General features: G+C 41.6%; 2 protein-coding genes across 7 annotated transcripts; both read left to right on the top strand.

Annotated features, from left to right (window-relative positions):
- Nucleotides 1–1,091: 1,091 nt before the first annotated feature.
- Nucleotides 1,092–22,358, top strand: cep170ba (centrosomal protein 170Ba). Of its 5 annotated transcripts, none has more exons than XM_065966503.1 (19): nt 1,092–1,282; nt 2,004–2,141; nt 4,144–4,233; nt 4,979–5,059; nt 5,663–5,719; nt 7,125–7,269; nt 9,959–10,087; nt 10,833–11,321; nt 11,427–12,349; nt 12,534–12,692; nt 13,087–13,225; nt 13,344–14,909; nt 17,662–17,809; nt 18,096–18,228; nt 18,732–18,866; nt 18,954–19,042; nt 19,880–19,982; nt 20,060–20,111; nt 20,229–22,358. In XM_065966503.1, exons 2-19 carry the CDS (start codon nt 2,037–2,039, stop codon nt 20,450–20,452), a joined length of 4,767 nt encoding a protein of 1,588 aa, XP_065822575.1. In that variant the 5' UTR covers nt 1,092–1,282; nt 2,004–2,036; the 3' UTR covers nt 20,453–22,358. The 5 variants fall into 5 exon arrangements, with proteins under 5 accessions (XP_065822575.1, XP_065822574.1, XP_065822572.1 ...); XM_065966502.1 differs by having other exon boundaries at nt 1,094–1,282; nt 12,534–12,653; nt 17,557–17,809; XM_065966500.1 differs by having other exon boundaries at nt 1,094–1,282; nt 17,557–17,809.
- A 122-nt stretch (nt 22,359–22,480) lies between these two features.
- LOC109981266 (5'-3' exonuclease PLD4) lies at nt 22,481–27,669 on the top strand. Of its 2 annotated transcripts, XM_065947675.1 has the most exons (11): nt 22,481–22,572; nt 22,696–22,777; nt 22,868–23,028; nt 24,474–24,657; nt 24,746–24,866; nt 24,956–25,083; nt 25,328–25,528; nt 25,695–25,834; nt 25,926–26,091; nt 26,173–26,269; nt 26,404–27,669. In XM_065947675.1, the coding sequence occupies exons 2-11, from the start codon at nt 22,727–22,729 to the stop codon at nt 26,601–26,603; spliced, it is 1,449 nt and encodes a 482-aa protein (XP_065803747.1). In that variant the 5' UTR covers nt 22,481–22,572; nt 22,696–22,726; the 3' UTR covers nt 26,604–27,669. The 2 variants fall into 2 exon arrangements, with proteins under 2 accessions (XP_065803747.1, XP_065803748.1); XM_065947676.1 differs by lacking the exons at nt 22,481–22,572; nt 22,868–23,028 and having other exon boundaries at nt 22,746–22,777.
- The last annotated feature ends 161 nt before the right edge of the window (nt 27,670–27,830 follow it).

Here is a 27,830-nt window from a genome sequence, read left to right as displayed (position 1 = left end):
AAATAATATAAATATTCTAAACTATATGAAGTCAAAATGACTGTATTGCGGCTTCCAGTATCTAAAAAAACGAATCTTTTTTAAATACTTAATACTTGTGAGTACCCATGTGAGTCTTGCATTTTCCAGTTGAAAAAACAAGCTTGTACATTTTATTGATGGAGAAACTATCATAAATGTATAATCAAATGACCCCAAAACCTATGTTAGAATCTCTCTTTTTGTAATTTCGTTTTATACCCATAGATCTGCAATACAGTGATATTGGCTAATGCATATTTATTGGTCTAGTTCTATGTTAAAATAAACACTACCTGTTAATACTATGTTTACAAAATGATGTGAATATTTTTCTTAAACTCTGAAAGGGAAAATTCTGTTAAATCAACAGTAACTATTGTTAATTTAAGTACATTTGTTTTTAATATGATTATTCAAATAACTTACACAAAATAAACAAACCACAAGTACCCAAGCTAACCGGAAAATAACATATCCGAAGTAAACTAAATAATAAAAGACATGATTTTAAATGTAGACACACAATAGGTGAAATACCTTAAGTATGATCTACTTAGCTTGAGCTACCCATAGCCTGAGTTGCATATATTTTTTTTATCAAACTGTATTGTGGGTTCATGTTTTTTTTTTGTATGGGTGGGATATGTATGTATACGTGTGTATGTGTTGTATGTATATATGTGTTGTGTTGTGTGTTTGTATGTATGCTGGCTGCTGGAACACCTAAATTTCCCTGCTGGGATGAATAAAGTATATCTTATCTTATCTTATCTTATCTTATATGTGATAAATATTAAATATGTTGACTGAAATACCCTAAATAATTCTCACACTTAGTATTCCAGAAAATACTACAGTAACCATGCTAGATATAGATCTTTTCATAACGCTCCATGTACTATTAAGTTAGTTAGGTAAATTATGTTGATTTTCCACTACTTTTTTTTCTCCCACCCCGGGTATTTGCAGCATCTAGAAAACAAACAGAGTGAGAGCTCTTCACTCACTTGTACAGCTCAGCTCAAACTAGTAAATCGTTTGACGGGACATGTCTGGCTACGTCACCGTGTCGGCAGGAGAGGCGTTGCAAGGAGAGTTTCGCCCGCTTGTCATTCCCAGTGGAAGAGGAGGGTGTGATCGACATTTACCTGTCCAGCGTTACCTGCTGCTCTGCTAATACATGTCGGGTCGTCGATTTTCTTCTGCCGTAGGACGTTAAACCCTGGCTTCAGTCAAGAGTAAGACGGAGAAGTCTTTGAAGGTGAGTCCTGTTGGGAGCAAATCGTTGAGAAAAAGCTTGTTGTCGGTGTTGTCCGGTAGACTCACAAATGTTAGCTTAACCACCTCTGTGTCACCGACAGACTGAAGCAGGCAGCGGAGTTATTTAAAGGGATATAAATGCTGCTTTTACAAGATTATAGGCAGGTTGTAATTGAAGATACAAACTGTGGTTATGGAATTGACAAGCAACAGTGTTTAGGTTCGGTAGCCAAGGTTACAGGAGGTGAAAAAAAACGTAGGAAGTTTAGGTTGTTAGCAGGCTCACAGGCGCTACTCTGCAACAGGTTTCCCAGCATGCTTCATTGAACAGTCACTCTTTATATCCTAGTTTATATCCTCTGTGTTTATTGAAAAGGAAACAAAACATATGTAATCCTCAGTTGACACCTAAATACCTGTCTGCCCCTAACCTGTCTGTTCAGGGAGCTAATTCAAAGAGTTATCTCCATAGAAATTCACAGCCAAACCGGAATTAGTTGTATAAACAGGTCTGACTTAAGGTTACAGAAGACTTCCACTCAGTAATCTCCAAACTGAAGTATGCTGTCACAACAGAAGCTTTTTTTTAAAGGACACCTACCTGCTGTTGTTCACTGACACAGTTAATGAATTTCCACCATGCTCTTAAAGCCACTTTAACCAGTTTATTCCACCCTTTTGGTCAAATATGTCATACATTTTATAACGCCGTCTGTTCCCAGGATGCAAAGAGGATCCTGACTCGTGGCCCCAACATGAGTGTGACATCATGGTTCCTGGTCAGCAGCTCTGGCACACGCCACCGGCTGCCGCGGGAGATGATCTTCGTCGGCCGGGACGACTGCGAGCTAATGCTGCAGGTGTGTGACTCTGTTTATTTAAGAGAACGACGGAAAAGGGAGTGTGTGTGTTTGCACTCTTGTCTCGTGTCCATGAGCTCACTGCGATGTGTCGCAAAAAAAAATGCTCGAGAGGCTCTTTACCCCTCACTGATATATCTGACAGGACAGCTAGTCCCATAAAGGTGTGAAGCACCAGTGGGAGGCTCCATGCATGCTTCATGTGTGTGTAACCCGGTGACAGTGCCTCTACACAGAGCTGCCCCCTGACAGTCTTTCAAACAATGAGTGAAAACATAGCTAAGCATTCCACTGTGTTGTTTTCTCGTGCAGTTTCTGACATTAACAGAATTTCTCTGTGGTCTTTGTATAACCCTCTCTCTGCCATTTTTTTTTCTCTTCTTTTGCTCACTCTGTATTTAAACCAGTGGAAGAGGAATGTTGCCTCAGTAAGAAACAGTTTACTTTTTGTAGTCAGTGAAAAAAGCCGACCACAGAGGCCGTTTAGATTGAAAAGTTCCTCATATCCACATTTAGGCATCGCTGGATCCAGGAAAAAAAAACCCCTCAGCTTCTCCCCTGTCTGAGACACGCAGAGTGTTCTGTTCCTCTACTGAAGTGCTCAGGATTGCTCCCTGACTTGGCACAACACACAAGCTCGCCTCTGCTCCAAATTGACTCCAGCCCTTTAATCGTGTGTTTTTCTGTTTGCAGCTCAATGCGTTTTCCCATTCAAACCATAGTGAAATGTTTGTAACATGAGTATCCTGTTTGGCAATGAAAAGCAGAGGCTAAGTGTACGAGAGGTCAGATCAAATACCGTAGCTATGGGCCTGAATGTTTGGACTTTCTATGACAACGATTCTCTGTTCAGTTTATCAATCAGGACTGGTAGTTAGACAATAAAGCTCCCACAGTAACCATACATGCCTTTGTCTAGTTCAGAGCTGAACTTATTATTTCCTAATCTACCAAAAGAACTAGCATTGTGATAGAGCAGAAAAGTGAAGCTAAAGGTCACCAAAGTAGGAATGTTTGGCTGCATTTTTAACTTAATCAAGTAAACAGGCTGATTAACCTGTATTTATTTGCAGTAAAGTGTACACAGACTGTAAATGTTTACACTGTTTATCAGTTAGTAGGTGGCGAGGGAGAGTTAATGAGAAGCCTGTAAATGGACCATTCAAAGAGCTGAGTTCATCAGTCGTCTTCAATCTTCGATAATTGTGTGATGAGGGGGCCCCAAAGCAACTAATGAGCAGAGAGAGCGAGTCTTTCTGAACCATGCGTACAGTCGGCACCTAATTGATGAAAGCATGTTAAGAAGTAAGCACATTTTTCGTTTTGGTGAATGGGCACAAGGACCAGAGCTGTGCAGGCCAAGTTTGACAGACGAGGAGCATCTTTTGGTGTAAAGTTCGAAGCATTTTTTGCACAAGGTTGCTGACTTTTCATGCAAAGTAGAAAAATACTTCACACCTCTATTTCATAAGACAACCAACTCCTGCATACTATTTGACTCGCACAAATACATGAATACCTGCACAATAAATACTTGAAAATGACTAAAAACCTTATTGATTAATTCCTCAACTAATGGAAATTTAGTAGAATACCTTCTTTTGTCTTACTTGTGTGACCAAATCCAAAGATGTAGAGTTAACTATAACACAAAACAGGAAATAAGTTACTAGAAAATGTTACGTTTTTTAAATCAGAGCAACAGTCACTTGGTGTTTTCTTTAAAATGGCTTAATCGATCGATCGATCAATTCTCTCAATTATTGCTCCTGAAGAGAGTCATTCAGTCAGTCTGAGGTTGTTTGCCTGAACCCACTGGAGAAGGGTGTTGCATGAAACGTCTGCAGAATTGTCCTGTTCTAAAATACTTTCCATACATTTTTTGGTTGAGGATTCAGCACCCATGTACGTTTCTGAGGGTGAGCACGCCTTTTGGATTTACCTGCTAGAGAATGTCACATTGTTTGTGCTCTAAATACTTTTTTTTCTTCTATTTCTGCAGTCTCGCAGTGTGGACAAACAACACGCTGTGATCAACTACGACACGAACAGAGACGAGCACATGGTGAAGGACCTGGGCAGCTTGAACGGGGTGAGTGAGTCCGTCTCCAGTGTCAGAACAGTGAGATAAAGGGGCCAGAGTCTGGGCTCTCTAAAGACTCAAGTCCACAAGAATTCCCAGAGCACCACATACCTCTCTCTGTGCCAGAGACGGCAGAACAGTTGTTTTCAAGGGACTAGATTTTCCTGCTGGTCTGGACCTCCTTTTGGCTTTTTAGCCTCCCTCCCCTCACTGCTCTGTTGCCACTTCAATTCATGATTATCCCAGTAAACTCCAGAGTTGAGCAGTGGGAGAAACCCTTCATTGTTCTCAGAGAGTGTTTCTTTTGGCCTCAGTGACTGCAGCCAAATTAATCAGCGCAAAACAGTGCGGAGACTTGTAACTGAAATCCTTCCTTTATCCTCAATTAGTCTCTTCCACTCGTTGCTCTGTATACTTCCAGCCTTACTCGTCTTTATTTTTAGAGATGTGATGATAAACTCTGTCCCACCGTTTGTTAATTGTGGTAAAACATAGGCCAATATGTATGAATTGAATTCCTTTTCTCCTCATGGATTTCCCACTTTTCCATTTGCGTAACAACCTAATCGCTTCAGAGTTTCAGTGTGCTGGTGGATTTACTTTCGATGGGAAAAGAGCTGTTTGTAAAGCACCTTACAGTACCTGGGCCCATGCCACATGGAATTAGCGGGCCTTCACATGTTAGCCACCACATTAACCCATTAGTAAACAGTGAAAATAAGGGAGTTCAATGTTGTTTTCCTTTCTCTTGCAGACATTTGTCAACGACCTAAGAATCCCAGACCAGACGTACATCACCCTCAAGCTCTCTGATGTCATCCGCTTTGGTTATGATATCCTTTCTTTTAATTATTCATGACAATGTCAGTCACATGTATGGCTTAACTTTGATTGTGTGATTCATGTCATTCCAAGTTTCTTGTCTTCAGTTGAAGCAGTTTAATTTAGTTAGTAGCCACCCCCCCCCCCCCTTTTTGGGACAAGCTTTTTCATTTTTACCCTCTGTGGTCTTCAACATCGGCATGTTAATCCCCTCTGGTTTTCAGTCAGGGGTTTTAGATTATGGTCAACTGTTGACTGAAAATCTCCTGCACCCTTTGACCCCCAAAGAAGAACATTTTGCGTCTGTAGGAGTGTGACGTTGAAGATAGGCGCTTGTTTGAATAGCAACAGGTCTACACAGCTTATCTATATGCAAGCAGAAGAAAAAGGCTCTTTGACCTGCTTCTCAGAGAAGGTGAAAACTAGACATGAGGGAGAATTCAGTTGAAGAGTTCTCACTGAGTTGGCACCTTATCCTTAAAATCCATCAGCCAACAAACATCTTAGTGAAGATACATCCCTGAGCCTGACATGATAGAAAAGACAACTGGTGTATTATCGAATGTGTTTTACAGAAATACAGTTATGTCTGTTTACTTTAACTCCTTGTCCACATGCTCATGTTTATATTCTGGAGAGAAGTCAGCACAAAGTACCTGAGGAAGCTCTTAAAGTAAGTCTTTTTATGCTATCAATAGAAAATGCTTGCCATGAATCCTCCTTGTTGATGTTTTTAAGTGCATTGCTATTCCATCGTTATTCATTATAAATCAATCTGTTGACAATGATATGGGTTTGTTACAAGTAATTATAGATGATAATCATCATCATCACAACACATCTTCAAGACTTTTCTTTGTCAGATTAAAAAGTCAAAACACTAGCGCTTTAAAGGCCACATAGTATACTCCTTTTCAACAAGTTTAAATAAGTCTCAGAGGTCTCGAAAACATGCCTGTGAAGTTTCTTGTAATAAATCCTCTCTCATCCTGTATTTGATCATGCCTATAAGACCCTCTATTTCAGCCCTCCTCAGAACAGGCTGTTTCTGTAGTTTGAAATGCAAAACGAGCTGTGTCTGACCACGCCCCTCTCTGGATGGGGATGTGTGTGTCTCGGGCTTTCTTGCGCCATGCCTAATTGTTTACGGTGAGAAGGCAGGCTCAGAAGGCAGTACAGATATTTTGCTTGCTGTGTGGGATTTACACCCACCTGGGGGAGGAGTTACTGCCCTTTGTGATGTCACAAAGGGTATATCTCCCAACGGCCTGTTTGAGCACACGTTTTCTGAAAAGTGGAGCAGGCAAAAGACGGAGAGGATGGACTTCTATCATAATTTGTTTGTGGACAGACTAGGGACACAGATTAGTGGTAAAGAAACATGGTGAAGTGTGTTTTGCATAATATGTGACCTTTAAATCAACCCTAAAGAACAGAAAAGCAACCAATACAAGAGGCTTTATATGAACAAATCCAGCAATTTTACTTACAACTACAATGTTTTATTGTATTTCTTTTTGGGTTTTTTGATTGAATTAATTAAAAAGTATTTAAAATATTCTGTCGGGGACATGATATATGATGTCACCCGTGTATGACATTATTCAGGTTCGGCTCGCTAGCTTTAAAACTAATTGAATAACTTGTGTCTGAGTGTTGGAGTAGATTGAATTTACTACCTCTGTACAATATCTTTGCATTTAGCTTGTACATTTAAAACATTTTCTGCTTCTTACATGGAAACATGAAATGTGTTATCTGTAGAATTCCTCCATGTGTAGCCTTCAGGCTCACCTCAGTTACCACAACCTGGAGAACTGTAACTACTGCTAGAGCTAATGATAAATGCCTAGCAGTGTTTCATATACACACAAATAAGGGCCTCCATATATAATTGATAATTACTTTTTCATTGGATGTTTAATGTTAAAACGTGTTTTGTAAAAGGTATCTATTGTTAACACCGAGCTGAAGTCCTCATTGTATGTTCTTCCTTTCACTGTATGTCTGATCACAGTTACAGCTCTACTGGTTGTTGGTTATCACATCCTGTTCTCCTCCTGTCTTTTTCCACACAGCATGAGAAGTACACCAGCCAGTTACAGCTTGGTGTAAAAGCTTTGGAGGCCAAGGCAAAGGAGAAACAGCAGAGCTCAGAGAAGACCCAAGGCTCCAATATAAAACAACAGGATAGAGCAGAGCGAAAATCCCAGTCTCTTACAGGTAAACCTCTGTCTGCACCTATTCCATCACAACAGATCATAGTAAGAGTAAGGCTGCAGGTTTTTATAACAAGTTGCTTGTTACCTGAGAGGAACTGTTCTGACTAAAGAGGATTTGAATACCATGTTCCCGCACACACAAAGAGAAGAGGAAGTGTCTGTATCTCTCGGTGCTGCGTGACTTTTGGCTGGAGATCTCTCGATAAGGCGGTCATGTCTTCTTTTATTAAGAGCATCCCCTGGTGTGGGATTAGGCAGAGCAGAGAGGTTGAGGCCGGTGTCAGTAAAGAAATAGATCTTCACATCCCAGGGTTGGCAGAATGAGTAAACGTTAGCGAGAGCTTGCCAGACAAGCTGAGGGGTTAAAAGTTAAGGACAAGTAGTCTTATCTCTGTCAGCCATGCCTGAGTACTGACAAGAGGTGGGGTGCTGCCAAACGTGCTCATGATGGTTCAACACGTGTCTTAGAAGACTTAGGTGCCATAGCTTTTTGTTGCAAAAATAGCTTTTTCTGGTGGTGGATATGTTGCTGTGTTATATACAGTTGCTGTCGTGCCCTCTGGCCCTCTCGTCATGCTGAGTAAATCCTGCTCTTCAGTGAGAGAATACAGTGAAACAGTCAGAGAATTGTTAGTTCAAGAGCAGCGCTTTGTGAATGAGCTTCATTCACACTGACAAAACCCATTCCAGCTGTTGTTGATTTAGCAATTCTCGTGCCTTCTGCCGCACAATCGCCCCTGTTAACATCGAGACACAACTACAACTGGTGCCTAAAATAGGACTTTTCCAGCACTACATTCACATCCCGCAGAGAGCCTTACAAACAAGTCATTGAGCTGCAGAACTCTGGGGGGAAAAGGAGCAGTCTCGTAGTACAATTTCAGTGTGGTGCAAGTCATGCAGATTGAAGCTCACCACAGTGACCCTGTAAACTCGTGACTACAAACTCTTTTGTTGAACTTGCTCACTGCAGCGTCCTGTGTTTGAGTGACCCATTCCACCTATGAGATAATGCAGTATCCTGCATAGATTCACTTAATTTTACAGTGACAGGAAGAGAAGGTATTTTGGTAGTATCAGAAAGTTAAGCTGCAATACAGTCTAAACCTGCACACCTCTGTTGAATCGATTCAAATCTCATTTCTGGGGTTTAGTGTTTGTATTCTTTCATTTCATATATGGTGTGAAATTCTGACACTGGAAGGGCTGAGAGAGCTGTGCATTTCTCTCTTGCTTGTTTTTCCTCTGCAGCTGTACAGGATGTGGAGTGTGTCCAATCCTCCAGCTGTCTGCAGGGCAGGACGCTTCCCTAGTACAGTGTGGGACTCAGTGAGGCCTACTATACTCTGCTCGGACCTTTGGCTGTGAAGTCTTTAGTAAAAGGGCATGACATGGATGGTTCACATGTTTCTTGAAAGTACAGTACATGATTTGAAAAACTCCCGAGACTTGCTTTCTTTTCTTTTTTTTAACCTATTTTTTGTGTTGTGACTCATTCAGTTGACCAATGTTTTGGAAGCAAGTTTCCTTGGTTGTGCGATGACCAAAAAATAACTTGCCAAATGGAAACCTTGGAATAATATAACAAAGTTAGGAGGCAACCTTTACAGACATGCATCATATATTTAGAAAACAGTCCCGCAATGCACTTTTGTGTGTTATGTGTGTTAACTGTTGAAGCCCTGAATGTCTTTAAAAACTTACTTCGTTTTTAGAAACACACTACCACTGTGCTGGATCTTAAATGTTTTTTTTTTTAACCTTGCACTCTCTCCTTTTCTTTTGGTTGTATTTGCTCATTAGTTAAGTTATAAATCAAACATAACTCAGTGCTATGTTTAGTCCACTCACACTCTCCCATGTTTCCTTTGGTTAAAAGGGGAGGATTGGGGTAATGAGAATGGAATTTAGTAGCATGCCACTCTGCTTCTCTGGTCCCTGTGTTGATGTCTTATTGTGTGTCCTGGGCAACAGTGGTGAATTGCTGTTGTTGATGCTTTGGATTTTAATGTGTACGCTTGAATATTTAAAAAGCTTGTTTAGCCTATTTATCAGGCCGATAATCTGCCTTATAGTGCCATAGAGGCTGTGTGGCATGTTTGGACAAGCAAATCAGCGGTTAAACCTATTTCGGACACCACATCAAGGAAATAACCCTCTTAGTCCAGGAGTTTACATAAAAACAAATTAGCAAATTATTGTGTAACACTGACTACAAGAGGCCTTACTTCAGATGCAGACAGTATCCTAGATCCTCTTTAAAATGTATGCATTTTATCTACAAAATGAGGATTAGCTTTGTCCTGATTTACTAGAGGAGGATTATGTTTTTGTGGCTTGTGTGATACAGTTGGTTTCACTGTTTGCCCCTCACCCCTCTCTCTCTCTGCATTATGGGAATGTGTCGGAAAAGTTCAAATCCCAAAGCCTACTGGCAATGTAACACTAGGTTCTTTTGAGCTTCAATATTGTGCAACATTTTGTTGTTGTAAGGCCGAACCCAGTCACAACATACCGTGAACATGTGACTTACATAAACTTATAGCCTCATCAACGAGGTAGTATAAATTCAGTTCTCGTCTGGCACTTTCTTCCTTTCTCTCATTGCACCCTGTGCCTCGGTGTATCCATGTGCTTAATGGTAATTGTCTGTCTGTGTTTGTGCTTGTGTTTGTGCGTCCTTCTGTTAGGTGTCACAGATTCTCCGATATCCAAGCCTACTCCTCTTTACGGCCAACCGTCTTGGTGGGGGGAGGATGAGGACCCAGCCAACAAAGGGCAGAACAGAGGGGAAAAATCTCCAGAACATGGATCTCCAGGTTGGCGAATGTGTTTTGTATTTACCAGACACAGACTTGCATATTATAATCATAACAACATATTTATGTCTTTCGATCAAATCAAATTTTGTTTTGGAGATTTTATTTGATGTCTTTTCACTTCAGGGAATTAGATCTTAATTTATAGTGACATGTTTTCTATGACACTGCTCTCTGATGCCCTTCGTGGGTCACTGAGAGATTGATGGCGTTGGGCTCAAGGCGGGTCTCTGACCGCCAGTTGTAGACTGTTAGCCAGGCTATACCTACCAAGCCAGTGGGCAGTGCCTGTCTGCCTCGTGATGGATTATGTCTCTCAAAGCTGCTGGAGGGGGGAGGGAGGGGGATTGTTTTCCTCATGTTGCCTGGGCCGAAACAGATTATTCCCGCTTAGCTACCCTCCGCTGGACTCTCAGCTCCTGGAGTGATATTTGCCCACATCCAACTGGCACCCAAAGACAAACTGGTGTAATTGTTTTGTCAGTGTTACAGCAAGAAAGTTTGTGCTCTGAGTTTAAGGAATTGTGTAACAGTGACCAGTGACATCCCAATCATCTCTGTTGATTCTCTAGCAATAGCAATCCTCCAGCAAAAGGCCACATGAAATTCAGATTTTTTTTTTTTTATGTGAATGCAGAAATAAAAATCATACTCTATCATTTAATCTGTCAGTGGATTACAGTATGAAGACCCATCACTAATGCTTATGTCCTGCTGTCTTGCCCCCACCTTTAACTGCAAACAGAACATGCTAAAGATGTGTCCCAATATGAGGTCAACGGTTCTCTGTCCGACAGTCAGGCCAAGTCCATCTTCTCGTACCGCCGGGAGCCCAGCTACTTTGAGATCCCAACAAAAGAACTGCAGCAGCGACCTGCAAAAAAGTCTGAAACGCAGGTTCACGAGGTTCCCACAAAGGACACTCCAGATCCCACTCAGTGCGTCTCCTCCACTCCCACCCCCCCCGTGGTCCAAAGCCATGCCTCTTTCACCATTGAATTCGACGAATGCACGCCAGGTAAAATGAAGATCAAGGACCACGTAACCAAGTTTTCTTTCCGCCAGCCGCCGAATCCACCATCCCCAGAGGTCACCACACCGACTGAGGTCATGTCAGCAGAAAGCAAAGTTGCTGATTGGCTGGTTCAAAGTAATGCTAGCATGACGAGGAGGAGGTCACAGGCTGATGACATGTACAGCTCAAACAGTGACCCATTATTTCATAGTACCAAGGGTGAGTATTATGCAAAGTCTGTCTATTTTTTTTTTTTACCAACATTGGCTTTGATTGCAGTTATTTGCTAACTCTCAGGATATCTTGTGGTCTTTTCTTTATTAGCAAACCGTGAAGATGGCACTCACAGTGATTCTGCAATCAATGGAAATGATTTCCTTCAATCAGAACTTGAGACTGGGTCGCAGGTGTCTCCACAACCCCTTAGAGCCTCCCTTTCACATCACTATGCCACTTCTGATTCTAAAGGGCACTCATCCTCCTCTCCACCAGAGTCTCAGTCCCTTTCCAGCCTCGGCAAGGCTGAGCCTCAGCAAGCTTTTGTCATTGAATTCTTTGATGATAACCCAAGGAAGAAGAGATCGCAGTCCTTCAACAATAACCCACCCTCACCTGAACCCTCAGCCCTTAGGGTCCCGCAGGAGAAGCCAAGGAAGAGCACAAGTCCCACAGAAGAGAGACGAGTCCAAGCTCGAGCCCCCATCACTCCCCCAACCCAAAGATACACTGTCCCCCTGAAGGGCCCGGCTTCCACAGGCCCACAAAGAGCCGGCTCTCTGCGCAGGGAGAAGACAGAGGACCGAATCAGCACTGGCTTTACCTCTCGCTCTTCATCATCTGTTCCTGTGAGGCCCTTTAGCAGTGCGGGCCGGAGATCTAAAATTGCCCAGGACTTTACTGCTGAACTATTCAAACAGACAAAGCCGTCCTCTTCTGCAACGTGGGACAAAAATACATTTAGTTCTCCTGCGGCAGCTAAAAAAGAGACAAATAAAACTGAGACAGCTGTACTGTCCCATTCTAGTCCACCTTTGTCTTACCAGCCTCAGACGTCCTCTCCAATTCGTCAGCCTGTTCCCTTAAAGCCCCCTGTGATGCCCCCAGCATCTCAGAGCTTGGAAGTCAAAAGCCCCCAAATCAGCCCCAGAAATGAAGACGACGACTGTCTGAGTGACGCAGGGACCTACACCATTGAAGCAGATGTTCAAGATAGAGAGATAGAAGAGGCGCGGAAAAAGATTAGCCAGGCAAGTTCCCTTTCGTTCATGCAAACGCTTTATATACAACAAATATTTACAACATGATACTGAGAGGAAATAAGTTGGCTTTGAAATTCACCAGTTTTCTATCATCAAATGGGCAAAAGCTCAAATTCAACAGACATTGCCAGTCCCACTTTCTCATCAACTTACACTGCTCTGTTCCTGACAGGTATTTGGTGTTTTTGAGAGTCCAGAGAGAACCAACCAGAGTGAAGCAGAAACTTCTTCAGCATTTAGGCCTGTGACTGCTCAGAGCAGGACACAGCATAGACAGAGTAGCTGTGGGGAGGTGAGGCCAGCTCCAGGGCAGGGACAGTTTCTGGTGAAGGTAACCCTTCCTACTCAGAGTGTGGTCAGAGATGGTGGGAATAATCACTAATTCTATAGTCGATTAATAAATGTCAGTTAACCTACAAAATGTAACCGCAAATATCAGCATCCATTGCTGCCTTGATTTTCTTTCATGGGATTTCTTCCTTTCTTTGGTGATTTTCCTGAATCATTTCTAGATTTGGCTCATCTTTCCTCACAGGTTTTGGGTTCTTCATCGTTTTCTTTCTAACCAAAATTGAAGAGAAAAACAAAAGGGATTCATTTGTGGTGTCTTTAATCTGTCTTGTCAAATAAGTGTGTTTTCTACTGAAAAATTAATTAAAACTGCCTCCTTTGAATATTTTTTTTTCCCTTTGAGATTTCGATAAGTTGTATGTTATCTCGTGCAGGGTCAGTCAGCAGGTGGAGTGTTACAAGGGGCTCCTAAGTGGATGTCTTGCTGGGCCAGCCTGGCAGACAGCTACACAGACTCCGGACCTTCGTCTGGGCTCTTTGACATTCCCTCCCAGATGGAGCTGTCAGGAGGGGGTAAGCCACCTGACGAGACATGATTCTATTTGAAATGATAATGAGACACCCAAATGAATATGAATGATGTTCAGTTTCAGTATGTGTGGTTAATATGCATAAAACTGTTTCACTTCAGCACGAAGCACCATCGTCCACAAGGCCACGTTCACCCGACACCACAACAACAGCGCTGACTCTGAAAGAGCTCGGCGTGTCCTACCCCTGGCACCGCAGGTGGAGAAGAGTGACATGCCAACTCCCAGCATTCATGTTCATTATGACCCACATTCAACGTTTGATGTAGGAGAGGAAAGCATGATGGCCTCGAGGTCTCCGGATGAACTTCACAGGTTATCAGTGCAGGATGACGTAGAGCCCGACAGTCTGAGTGATGCCAGCAGGTCAGATGATGGGTCCATCATAGATCAAAGGAGGAGACCGCTGTCATACGCAGAAAAAACGAAAACTGAGGACAAACCAAGACTCCCGACCAAGTCTACGTCCTTCTACATCGGGTCACAGGAGGTTGTGTCAAAACCTGAACTCGAAGGCCCAAAATCAAACGCTCCTAGGACTGAAAAGAAAACAACCAAACCATTCTCAACAGCTACAATGACCAAAACAAGAAACACTCAGGACTCTGTAAAAGTCAAACCTGGCATGTCAGCGTCTGTCCAAGACCAGGAGAGACAGAGTCCAGAGTCCAAAGAGCGCACTGTGTCCCCATTAATTAGACAAGAGAGCTTCACCAAGGAGCGGCCAAGCAATGTCAGACTTCCCAACATCTCCAGCCAGCCTGTTCAGAGAGACACTGACCTTGAATCTTTCCAGGGAGCATGCAATCAGGACACTCATTCTTTCCTCAAAGAGACAGAGGATGTTCTGGCTGTTCTGGAGGCTAAACTCCTCCAATCAGCTCAGTCGGAAAAAACACCGTCCCCAATAGCTGACTCTCTTTCTGGAGATTCTGATGTGGACACTTCAAGCACAATTAGCCAACAGAGCAATAAGGCCAGGCCAACCCCACTGAGTAAAAAACCCTCCATTAGTGGCTTCCATAGGGAGACGTCCTCAGCAAGTTTAGCGAGTCAGGGCTCGAGTCAGCAGTCCACTCCATTGAATAAGCGTCGCACTCAGGGAGTTGACAATAACAGTAAAGCTGAGCCTGTTAGGAGACCAGTTGGACTGAGACGCAGTGTTGGGAAACGTGGCTCCACAGACCTTAGCGACGACCCTCATAGCCTACCTCACTCTGATCAGGAGTCTTACAACCACCAAACCCACAAAAAATACACGGTACCCCTTCAGAAGGAGGACGGAAAGACCACCAGAGTGTCCCAGGCTTTAACCCGTGCCAACAGCCTGTCGGCCCCAAGACCCACCAGAGCATCCATGCTCCGCCGGGCTCGCCTGGGAGAGGTTTCAGACAACGAGGGCACAGAGACAGACAGGCTTTACCAGGAAGCACTTAACGCCCAAACTAAGCAACCCCAGGAAAACAAGAAACTCTCCAGGCTCGATATGCTGGCGATGCCTCGTAAGCGGACAAGTTCGTTCAACACACCCAGTGATACTGAGGCCTCTTCCAGGACCTCGGCTCCAGGGCCCAAGCCAGTAGAGAGGTCGCAGAAAGCAGCGCTCAAAGAGACACCGATCACTCGAGCACGTTCAAATAGTGCCAAGTACACCAGCAGCACCGCAAGTGAGTATATAACTGACATCACATTATTTTGAAAACTGATTTTTCTGGAATATAATCTCTTCACATCCTGGTTTAACCATTTACTCAAAATTGAGTTTTGTTGGAAAAAATGTATTTGCTTTAAGTGTTACAAGCTCAAACAGTCAATCCCAGTGGTGAATTGGTTTGATTCCATCATGGTCTTCAGTCAACACTCTGCTTTAGGAAATAACCCCTGGGTTCTATCTGTGTACAGCTTTTTTCATTGGTTATTTGAATTGGGACATAGATTCTTAATTTTCACCTTTATCGATTACACTAACATAATATTTTTAACAGTGTACAGCTTGACTTTATTTTCCCCACGTATCAATCCAACAGACAACACCCACCAGAGAACAGTACATACACAAAACACACAAAGAAAACAAACAACGTCAAACAACAATCAAAAGTTCCCACTCTCTAGGAGAGAGTGAGCGATTCAGCGAGGCACTTTGTTCAGGGCAGCTATAACAGCAGGGATCAGGCTCTTCCTAAAGCAAGCTCTTCTGCACCTCAGTGCTCTGTACCTTCGTCCAGAGGGAGGTGAGGTGGATGTTTTGTGGATTTGTCATGTACTGGTCTATTGAGGTTGCAATGCGTGTAATGGCCCTGTTGTTGAATTCTGTTAGGTCGGGTGCAGGGGGACCCATTATACTGGCAGCTCTCAGTATTTTTTCTGAATGTGAAATGTGCACCGTTGGGTTGAGAACTGTCAGAAGCGTCACACATGAGAAAATAAGCACTTCAAAGGGAAGACATGAGTTTATATTCAGAACTATTTTGCACTAATGATGATAAACTCTATTATAAGCCTTAATGTACACATTTACACTCGGCGATAATTTTTTGTGCAAGCTTTTCCTGCAAGTTTTTCCTGCATTTGCTGTTACAGCTGTGTGAGTTTAGTCTCCAATATGTAATTACCTTGTTCATTTTTAATTTATTTTTTTAAGATTTATTTTTGGACTTTGTTGGTCCTTTATTGGAGAGGTAAGACAGTGGATATAGTCCAAATCTGAGAGAGAGGGGAATGATATGTGGAAATGTAGCAACAGGTCGGATTTGAACCCGGGCCTCCTGCTGTGAGGACTACAGCCTCTGAACGGGGTGTGCAAGCTAACTACTAGGCCACAGTCGCCCCTTCATATTTTTAATATCAGAATAGCTTGCGCTGAGTTCTTGAAATATGAGAATCTGCTGATGGCAGTCTGGTTGACATGTATAATTGGTCGTGTGCAGCTAACACCGTCCCTTTGTGTGAATGCACTCATGGAAACTGTCTGATGTCAGGGTTAGTGAAGCCAGGTAACTGAAAGATACCCTGGGTTTATTTAACTGGCTTCGTAGTAAAGGCTTCTGGCCAGATTGTGATGATTTGCAAACCATTAAAACTCATATTTAGTTATAAATAGCACTGACACAACATGTCAAATATTCAAAGAGACTTATTTTTATTATATGCCAAATCGTAATTAGATACAGAAAAAATGTTTCCAAAAATTTGGGAGATTAGAAACAAAAGACTGGAAAAGTTTTGAAATGCTTAAAAAACACCTGATTTTCACAGTCAGCAAGTTTAACTGACTACAGGTTAATTTCAATTAAATTCAAAGCTTTATTGCCATTTAGTTGTACATACAGCAGTAGTGCAAGCAAAATGAGAAATCGTTTCTCACCATCAGGATCCAAAAAATTTAATTAAGTAAATAAGACACAATTAAAATACACACACACGTACACACACACACCTACATCCCATTGTCCTCAGTGTAAAATGTCCATAACAGCCTGTGAATTAGGTGCTGGTGCTAGTCTCTTGAGATATTTCAAATTCCAAACTATAACTAAGGCTAAGCCTGAAGTGCAGTGGTGTGCATGAACCAGATCAGCAGTTCAGCAATCTAACAGCTTGTGGTAGGAAGCTGTTGATCAGTCTGTTGGTTCTGCCTTTTAAGCTCTGGAACTATTTTCCTTATGGCAGCAGTTCAAAGAATTTATGGAGAGGGTGGGAGGGGTAACACGATTAAGACACGATTGGGTTTAAAAAGAGCATCCAGGAGAGGCTGAGTCTATCTGAAGTAAGGTCGGGGAGGGGTCACCCTAACCCTTCACTACTGGTGAAGCCCACACACTGTGCACCCAAGACTTGTTTGTCATTGCACTAGTACAATCAGGAAAGACCTCTATACTACTAAACCTTTTCTTCAAACTAGAGTTTCTTTCATCTTCAAAAGTTTTCTGCTGCGATTTGTGTCCATATTTGAGAATTCAGTGGCAATTGTGACGATAACCATTAAAATGCTTTGTATCACTAAAAATCTTCTCTAAACTCTTCTTGTCTGACTTTAGGTCCTTTACTGTAGAAGTCAAGTGCTCATCTCTGTTTGTAAATAACTTCTGGAATATTAATATCTGATCTTTCTGATAAAATGTAACTGCAGAAATGAGCACTTCCACAGAAACGTCTGTCTCTTGTTCTGGGAAGGATTATGGTGACAGCAACTAAAGAAATTAGAGGTGTTTTTTTTCTTTCCTGTATTCTTTGATGGTATCTCTTTCTCTTCTGTTTTCTCAACTGATCAATCCTCACCATTCAAAACTCAAACCAATTCACGACGCCAAGGCTCCAGGAGACGACAGAAAGGCTCCGACTATGCCTCTACCTCAGATGAAGAGTACGACTCAAACCAGAGCACTCCTAAACACAAACGCTCCCAACCTTCCTCAGCTTCCAACAGCGCACGTAATCAGCAACGGCCCCGACCTCAACCCGTGGTCGCCCTGCGTCCTAAACCCCGTGGCAGAGATTCTGAGGATGAGAATCAGGAGGGAGAAACCTACCACAACTGGTCCAACCACAGTGCTGAGATTGCACGGTAGGGGATACCAAAAACTAAGGTTTTATTGTGCTAATATGATACCCAAAGATGAAATGATAATGGAGCCAATAACACCTTTTATATATATTGGGCAAACAATTGTATTACTTTTAATTTAAACTTTCTGGTTTTGGGGTTCATTTGCACAACATAATAAAAATGTAATGACCGGAAAATTTCTGTGTTTAACTTTACCCATAAACACAGAATGAAAAAATATAAATGTGTACAGGATTCTTATTTCTTTCAGATGTTTTTTCAACACCTGTTCCCCTCCTTCTAGGTTGAGTCAAGACCTGGCTAAAGACTTGGCCATCTTAGCCAGAGAGATCCATGATGTGGCCGGTGATGGTGATCAACCAAACCCCGGGGTGGAGAGCACTACACCCATCTCTAAAGTCACCACCCACGAACAGGTACACTTTGGGGCTTTTTAAGATCATTTTTTTGGACCAGTTTTGCCTTTGTTATATAGGACAGCTGAAGAGAGACAGGAAAAGTTGGGAGGAGAGAGTGGGGGAGGACGTGCAGTAAACGGCCAGGGTTGGATTCAAACCCACGGTCGCTGAGAAGAGGACTATAGTCTCCGTACATGTAGAGCGGGAAACAACAGCCAGGCCATCCCTGCACTCCTCATTTTAGGGCTTTTGATGCTTTAGCTCAAATACTAAAGCATCAGACATTCTTTATGTTGAAAGAGGAACTATTTGTCACAGTGTTTGTAGATTCTTATTTAGTTCACTTTACATGTGTGTTTTAGAATTTCATTAAAGTCAATCATTCAGTCATGATGTGTTTTCCACTTATGATAGCATAAGTTGTATATCTTTACCTTAACAGCAGAGACACTATCCCTCTCTCTATGTTTGTCCTTTTATTGATTGAACACTCGTTTCTCATGTCTCTGGTTATGTTGCAGCTGGTTCATCATATACCAGAGGCTGGATTAAACTCCCAGAGAGTCCCACCTGGTTCAACATCTACAAAGGAACCTGACCAGAGCTCGAGTGACTGTGTACAAAACTCCAGGGAGCGTGATCAAAGCAGAGACGAGGTCTGACAACAATATGTTGCATTTCTGCATTTTCAAAACCTTTGTGGTCTTAGGGATCATAGTAACGTATGTTTGCTTTGCCTCTAGGTCTCCGTGGACAATCTGATGCTGAATCCAGTGTCTCAGGTCATCCTGGCCATCAAAGAGAACACTGAGCAACTTGCTGACAAAATAAAGTAAGATCTTCATCAAATACATCTCCATGAACATCCTTTGTTGCCATGCTTAATCACTTAGCTTATCAATTCTGTCTGATAACCAGGCAGCACTGAGCCAATAATCCTATTAAACGAATGCATCTGAGGGAGTCTCCCACATATTTACAGTCTGACTGGCAATGTGGGATTAAGAAGAGTGAGATTTGATTCGGATATAACCATTTGGGTTTAAAGTTTGTGTTGTGAGTGGGTCAAACTCTTTTATTTGATCAAGATAAAAACAGATATCAAAGAGAACAACTATGTCTCTGTTTGAAATGGTTGTAACTTTTGTTACTAAGTCAGAATTTCAAGGCTTTGAATTGATCTTGCTCTCTGATCGCCAATAAAAAAACAGTCTGGGTGGAATTGAAACATAATAGCTCTATTCAGACTGCTGTTTCAAGCAGTGTTATTTACGCTCCTGTAATGATTCAACTTCAATCTGAATATGGGGGAACAATAATCCCCACTCTTGAATGTATTTGGAGGTAGTTACAGGGGTTTCAAAGCTCAGACAGCATCAGCAGAGCCAGCAGGGGAGTGCAGCGCTGTGTGTGCGCACATGTCTGACTGGGTGTCTGTATGGAGCTCTCGCTGTGCTGTGCTTCTGCAACGCTGAAATGCAATGTGAATTCACAGACTTTGACACCAATATTAAGTTGTCGCGGAATCAATATGAATGTTCATAGACGTGATGACAGCTGAGCTTAGTTCTGCACTTTTGAAGTCTGAAAAGGGCTTTTGATTGTCTCTTTTAAAAAACACTTAAAGAAGCCACTTTCTTATAACTTAAGTTTGTCAATGTATGTGCAGGGTACTGTTCCAGGACAGGATGGATATCTGGCAAGACATCGAGGCCAAGGTTAATTCTGAAACTGAAGTTCACGTTGTAAAAACCTCCAACAAGGTTGGTGATGTAAGTTGTATATTTTCAGGTTTATTTTTAAACAGTGAATTCAGTTTGTTGAGGTTAACGGGTTATCTGTGTTTCAGGAAATCACATCCATCTTGAAAGAACTCAGGAGAGTTCAACGGCAACTTGAGGGTGAGTCAACCTTTCCCAAAGAATTTTAATACTATTAATATAAGTATTATTAGTAATTTTCTATAATGTGAAAGAAAAATAATTAGTTTAAAAGTACAATTTATTATCTTTCCCCAGTCATTAACACAGTCATGGAGCCCAGCGAGCAGCCTGAGGTATCCAAGACTTCAGCCTCAGCGTTCTCCTCGTCATCTGGAGCTCCGCCCTCCAGAGCTCTCTCCTCAAGAGACTGGAGAACAGTCCACTCTGCAACCAAACGTGGCGGCGGCCCGCGGCCTGGTGAGAGTGTGAGGCGAGCAGTTGTGACGCCTGACGATCTCAGACAGGGATATTTGGTCTGAGGTCTGTGCTGAACATCTGCTGTAAACCCACAGGACAGGTGTCACATCAAAGTGCACAACTGAAAACAAAGGAGGAGGAAGTGATACACAGAACTGTAACCTCCTCTACAACCAAACATACACACTACTGCACTGTAAGCACTACACTCCAACACAGCGGTGTGACTCACAATGAAGCCTGCACTAAACGCCTATAAAGGAAGCTCAGTGAGAGGCCTGCATGAGGTGATGATTTAGAGAAGTAGCAGAATAAATCTCCTGTACACCTCGGACACACCTCCAAACTATACTTGATGCTGTTTGTTATAAATCAACCACTTTATTTGCCAATGATTTGATCTAAAAAGCTGATATATAAAGAATGTCGTTTTAAATTCTTGGGTTATTTGAAAACCAGTCTGAGCATAATAATCTCAGGGAAATCAATTTATAAATAAGATTCCTGTGTCTAGTGACAAATCAAATCAGTTCACTGAGGTGTTTTTTTTTTTTTTTTTAAACTCAAGATCTTAGTGATGTATTTGTAATCTTCAGTTGACCCGTTGCATTTCCTGATATATTTGTTTTTATGTTTGTCTTTGGTTGCCACTTTTCTCTTTGTGGAACAGATTTATCAAAGAATGTAAAAAGTATTTATTAGGAGTCTTTTGTAAGACACTGTAACCACGACAACCTGACTGTGGATGGGATGGTAAACTTCAGTGCCAGACCAGTTCATGGTATGGAACACAGTTGCTACCAGCCAATTTGTTTAGTAATTACTCTGCAGAGGTTTCCCGAGTGTAGCAACTGTCCAGGCCCTCCTCAGTAGGTGGATTTTATTTTTGTCCAAGAGGAAATTAAAAAACAATCTCTCAGGAATGTGTGAGCTGCATGGTCAGCATCGCTCAGTCTCTGGATTAGTCACCTAGCAACCGCTGACTCAAGTGTGGCTATAACACAAGAATATCAAAGCATTCTTCTCTTCCTTTTTTTTTGTTTTGTTCAAAGATATTGTTTGTGTCAAACACATTTGGTGCTCGAGGCCTGTTTTCATGATGTTGTTTTTCATGTCTGAAGAGCACATTTAGCTCCCAGCTTTGGCCAAAGACAATCTAAAAAAAAAGCTGACACTCATCATACCACGCCTTCCCTGTGGTTAAGAGATATAAAGCACTTTGGTAAGATTTCAAAATATTCTCAGTAATTTAAATCACAGGGTGACTTCTGATAGGTCCTCACATGATGGGAGAAGTAGTGTCATTTAAGCAATTTAAAGTCATTGGAATGAAACTGTAGATATAATTGTTGATTTGTTATCGTCCATTTTTCAGTGTAAATATATGAAGATATCTGTTCCCTACAAAGTACCTCTCAATCTTCTCTTTTGCACTAAAGTAATACATTTTCCGCAAACGGAAGCCTTTACTCTCCTCTGAAAGATGGTTAACAGTTGTTGCTGTTGAAGCAGAAAAGAAGGCGAACCAGTGCACCAGCAAGTTTCTCTTTCCTTCTTCCCCGTCCAGACTGGACTTGTGATTTTTCTTGGAAAGTACCTACCAGTGCCACAGAGCCATGTGGGATGATGTGGTTGTTTACAAACTCCTGCAGAGAATTGAATGTTTTTCCCTTTGACTCCCATTTGCTCAAAGTGTTGCTGCTATTCTTCTTCTATGGGATAGTTTTTTTTTTCCCTGTTACTTCACTCTACCTTATTCACAGCTACAGCCGGTTTAAGAGATTAAATATTCTTGTCTCTCAAATCTGCCACCCCCCCCCCCCCCTCTTTTTTTCCTCTCTCCTCACTCAGAATGATTTAGTGATGATGTCATCATGCTGTCTTGGTATCTGGTATTTAAGTTGTTATTTGTGTCTTTTTGTTAGCTCATGATTCAAACTTTTTTTTCTAATAAATGTATCAAACAAAGAGGTTTCCTTTTGAATTCTTTAACTCGCTGCATTTTTTTGTTTTGAGATGAAATGCAAGTCTCAAAAGCTGAAATGAAAGTGAAAACAGGAAGTGTAAAGTTATTTATTCACTATCGGAGAGGCTACTTCAGCTCAGCTACAGATGAAATCTGGAGTGGAGGAAGTGAGTTTGTTGAGCGCTCTTTCAACTGGAAAAGTGCCATCTGTTTTCTGTAAGTCTCTTTTTGTTGTTTCATATCTAGATAACAAACCTTTATCTGTCAGGTGTGTCTTTGTGTGTGATCAGAACTGCTCTTACTCTCCGAGACAACTCTTTCCTGTTTTGTTTTTTAAAGTTTAACAGCCGAGGACAGTTGGGAAGGAAAAATGAACTCTGCGTATTCAAGACTTGATGACAGTAATGATTCAAACAAAAGGGTAAGACTACACCATGTATTCCCCCACCTTCTCTGTTTAGCCTGAGACATGTTTTCTCTTTATTTGTCTTCTACTTCTGTGTGTTGTCAGAGGTCGACCAGTTGTGTGACATTAGTTGTGGTTTTGGGCTGTCTGACGGTTTTGGGGATTGTGCTCGCCATCACTGTGCTGGAGAGACCATCAACGTCTAAAGATCATGATACACTTCCTGAGGAGGATGGTTGGGGCAATTTTTCCACAGACCAGTGCAGGTACATGGGCACAATAGACAAATTATAAGAGCTGTTGTCATAGCAAACAAAAACACTGAGTAAGCTTGCACATTTTGTCTTTTACACATATGTGTTTCAGATGCAGAAGATATATATCACACAAATTCTGTGATTAAAAACATTTTATTCAAGTTAAATATATTTTATGAAAAGGAAAACTAAAATGTTTCCTGAGATTGTTTTGGTGACAACATTTTGTCTGTATTATTTACAGCAGGGGTGCCCAAACAGTCGATCGCGATCGACAGGTAGATCGCTGACTGATTCTCAGTCGATCGCGAGATGTTTAGTCAATATAAAATACAATTGTAAAATAGAAAAGTGATTTCAATTTCATCTCATTGCAGTTTTTCCCACACACGATACCTGTGTGGGGAGCCCAAGTATACTTCCGACCTGTGTGTATTTAATTTTTCATTTATTCATGAAATTGCTGCGTGCATGAGAGAGAGAGCGGGGGAGTGAGAGAGAGAGAGCGCGCGCAAGAGAGAGTGCAGGCATGCGCAATGACGTGCAGGTAAAACCGGGTGGGGTAAATGTTTTACCAAAAAGTCATATATAGAAACTATGCTACGAGTATTAAGCGCATTTGATGAAGCTGCAGCTACTTTTCTCTGCTCCTCTCTGCTGTCATGACTGTGAGCATCGCGGGGCACGAGACACACCAACATACAGCGCAAACGCGCACACACACACACACACACACACGCACACACACACACACACGCACACACTTGCACTGGAGCGCCAGCCACCACGCGAACCTTTTTACTTTTTACTTTTAGTGCTACAGCACACAGTTGATCCGTGATCTTTACGGACCGAGGCGGGAACACACGTGACCCGGTCAAACGGTCGGTTGGACTTTACTCCGTTCACTCTCACCGTGTCTGCAGCTAATTTAACAAAAGCAAAATCATCTCACAGCAGCCTGCTGTAGTCTGTGAACATCTCCACACAGATTAAAGTTGTTTGTTGTAAACTAAATTAAGGGGAAAACATATGTGATATAAATACAAACTTAATATTAAAATGTAGCCTACCCTAAAATAAGAGTTTAAAAAAAAGTATGTCGATATTGCATTATTTTTTACAGAACTCTCATTTATTATTTTCTGTTTGTTGTGTGAGTATTAAATGCGTTTGTAGGCTGTCGGTAAAGGCTATGGCTCACTATGTGGACTGGTAGATCTCGGCAGACTGGTAACTTTAAAAGTAGATCTTAGTTCAAAAAAGGTTGGGCACCCCTGATTTACAGCTTGAGGGATGTGGGGAAGTCTTTAGCAAATTATTCAAGAGGAGGATCTCAAAACCTCCAGTATCTGCATCTTAAGACTTAATGATTCCCCTAATGGTTTCATGAATGATCATTTTCTGAATATTCCAAAGACGTCCATCAACAGATGTCTTTGTTTATCTCTTAGCATGGTCCTCGTGGAGAGCATCCCTCAATATGTGAAGTATAAAGCCAATGTTACGTTTGGTATCCCTCTGGAAAAAGCCTGGAAAGATCTGATCTCGGTGGCAACACACCAAGTGGATGTGGTCTCTTTCTACTGGACTCTAACTGGGGATGACATCAGTGTTAACTCTTCTTCTGACAAACCTGTGAGTTGTCAACGAAAAACCCAAAGTCACATGCAAAGCCTCTTATTGATCTGTTGAGAATGTCTATAAATCTGTCCGTCCTCTGCAGGGAAGGCAGATCCTGAAAGATCTTGAAGATTTGCCCTCCAGAAACGTCTCTGTGCGATTGCTGTACAGTGTTCCAAGTGTTCGAACAAACTCCACAGATTTAAAGATACTGAAAGAAAAAGGTTAGAAAGTAATACTCTATGTTCCGATTTATGATGTATTGTTTGCGTCAACTTCCCTAAACTCCAGACTTCATTTGTGTTACATCAAGGTGTTCAGGTGAGGAGTGTGAACTTTGGACGTCTTACACGGGGCGTCATGCACAGCAAGTTTTGGATTGTTGACAGAAAACATGTGTTTATTGGAAGCGCAAACATGGACTGGAGGGCTCTCACACAGGTAACACCAAAAATGTACTACTATGGAAGATTCATTCATTCATTGAAATCATTGTGAAACACATTGAGGGAAAACATGCAGACAGAAATATGTTCAGCAAGAAAAAAAACACATCAAAGAAGGCTAGGAAAACAATAATAGAAGATAAGAATGAACCCGGGAAATGAATCATATTAAGAGGTAAGGGCTTATTTTAAATGTAAAAATATTGCCTGGCAGTTTCACAGTTAAGTTTTGTCTTTAGGTGAAGGAACTGGGAGTGGTCATCTACAACTGCTCCAGCCTAGCAAAGGACCTTCATAAGATTTTCCAGTCCTACTGGGTGATGGGACGGTCCAACAGCACCCTGCCCCAGCCCTGGCCTCCAGAGTATGACACTGTCATCAACAAAGAGCACCCCCTGGTGGTGAAAACGGATAACGTCTCAAGCTTGGTTTACCTTGCAGTGAGTTCTTTTCAGTTCCTTATTACAGGATGCTGTTATTCTGTTGTCTCTATTTACAAAGAAGTGCCTGCACAGCGTTAAGCCAGGAAAAACTCTAACTGCCAACACATGCATGTCAGGTTTTATGGATTTAATGTTTGGGTTGTTTATTAATGTCACATCACAGGGGTCACCTCCATCATTCTGTCCTCCATCGAGGACTCAGGACCTTGAGGCTATTCTCTCCATCATCTCGGATGCCCAACGCTTTGTTGATGTAGCCGTCATGGAATATTTTCCCTCCACACGCTTTGAAAAGCCTCAGAGGTGAACATGAACTACATAAGAACCCCCCCCCTCCGAAATATGTGTCTCTTTTTCTTGAATTCTTCCCTTTGTATGCTTGTATGCTGCACAGATACTGGCCCGTCATCGATGATGCAATCAGGACAGCTGCATTTGAGAAAAAGGTTAAGATCCGGTTGCTGGTCAGCTGTGGGAGAGACTCTGATCCCAGCATGCTCCCCTTCCTTGCGTCTCTAGCCTCAATGGACAGCCCGCGACATGACATAAACATCCAAATAGTGAGACACTATACAGAATCTATGTTATCTTCTATGTGCAAACTTCTATTGTCACCACTGAATTTGCATTTCTCTTAACAGAAAGTTTACATCGTACCGGTGGGAAACCAGTCTGATATCCCATATTCCCGAGTTAACCACAATAAATACATGGTGACTGATAAAGTAGCCTATGTCGGTGAGCAACAGATTACTCTCTACATTGTTAAGTTTCAACTCAAAGAAATGATTGTGCATTCATGTGTCGAGCAGGCACTTTGCTGCGTGTCGATTGGTTAATAATCCACTGCATGACGTGATGTTGTTCCTCAGGTACCTCCAACTGGTCAGGGGACTACTTTCTGACCACAGCTGGAGTGGGTCTGGTGATTTCCCAGCATGCTCCACACCCCGTATGGAAGACCAAGGCCCTGCAGAGCCAGCTCAGGGCCGTCTTTGACAGAGACTGGAACTCTGAGTTTGCTGTGCACCTCGCTGACTTGAAACACCACCCAGACTGTGCACTATCATGATAACAAAAACTCCTTTATACAAGTTACACATTCATTTATTTTACTATCAAGGTCTTATTCAAACAATAGATGTGATTTTTTTTTTTTTTTTGCACAGTGATAATGGAGGTGAAAGCAACTGAAAATTTTATTTTAGATAAAAAACGAGTTTCACTGGAAGTTTTAACCGCAGCCTCTTGTTCTAAAAAATATTCAGTTTGTGAAAGGAAAAAAGAAAAAAATCATACTTACATGTTACTTAATTAACTTCAATAATCATTTAGCTGAACAGAAATGTTAAAATTGGTGACTTTAGATATGGTTAGCACTCTTTGTGCATTGTTTAAAATGTTGCTCAATACAGAATGTAAAAGTACAACAATGTGAATACAATTTTGTTCATTAGTTGCACAGTTACTTTAAACAATGTGATATAACTGAAACCTTCCAAACCGTACTGAGACATTTCCTTATGTTTTGGCTCTTTTATATTTGAACACTGTTTGTAAGTGTTCACTGAGGCCTCACTTTATTTTACACTGAGCTGCGTGCAAAGTTTGCGATGCTCCTGATGTTTGTAAGCAGTAAAGAAATAAAAAAGCATTTTAGAGGTTTTTTTTATAGTCACATAGATGAGTTTATAACTAATTTCATTCATCTTTCTGCACAATGTAAAATATTTCATTTGTTATTTGATGAGTTTAATATTAAATTAGTTTTTATTTAACTATCTTTAAAGAAGCCAATGAAAGTAACTATCATGGATTGTGTCAAAAGTAAAGTGGAACTTTATAGTATAGAAAGATGTAATAAAGTAATAAACAATATATTACTTTAATTTTGTTCTTGTGTTTGGAGATGTACATACTGCATGTAAAGCTGTGATGCTTATATATTGTTAAAGCACGCATGGCCACTGTTACTTATAGCAGCACAAATAAAGTGTACAAAGAACAGTGAACCAAAATATTTCTGAATGCATGTTGGTGATAGACAATTTAGTCCGGAACTATTTAAATGTATCTATCTATCTGTCCCAGGCCTGTAGCCAGGAATTGAATTTTGAATAAATGTTTCATTATTATGATTAAGATTTACTTTTATTGATCCTGTGAGGGGAAATTCTGTTTTTACACTCTGTAAGTCATGCAACACACACATAGGCTGAAATACACACACATGCACAAACAGGATACTATGGACATGCACTAATGGAGAGATGTCAGAGTGACGGAGCAGCCCCTGGCA

The sequence above is a fragment of the Labrus bergylta genome, chromosome 18 (assembly GCF_963930695.1).
Source record: "Labrus bergylta chromosome 18, fLabBer1.1, whole genome shotgun sequence".
In the NCBI taxonomy this organism is placed as follows: Eukaryota; Metazoa; Chordata; class Actinopteri; order Labriformes; family Labridae; genus Labrus; species Labrus bergylta.
Note: the sequence above shows the minus strand (reverse complement) of the source record. Positions and strands in the feature narration are given on the sequence as shown.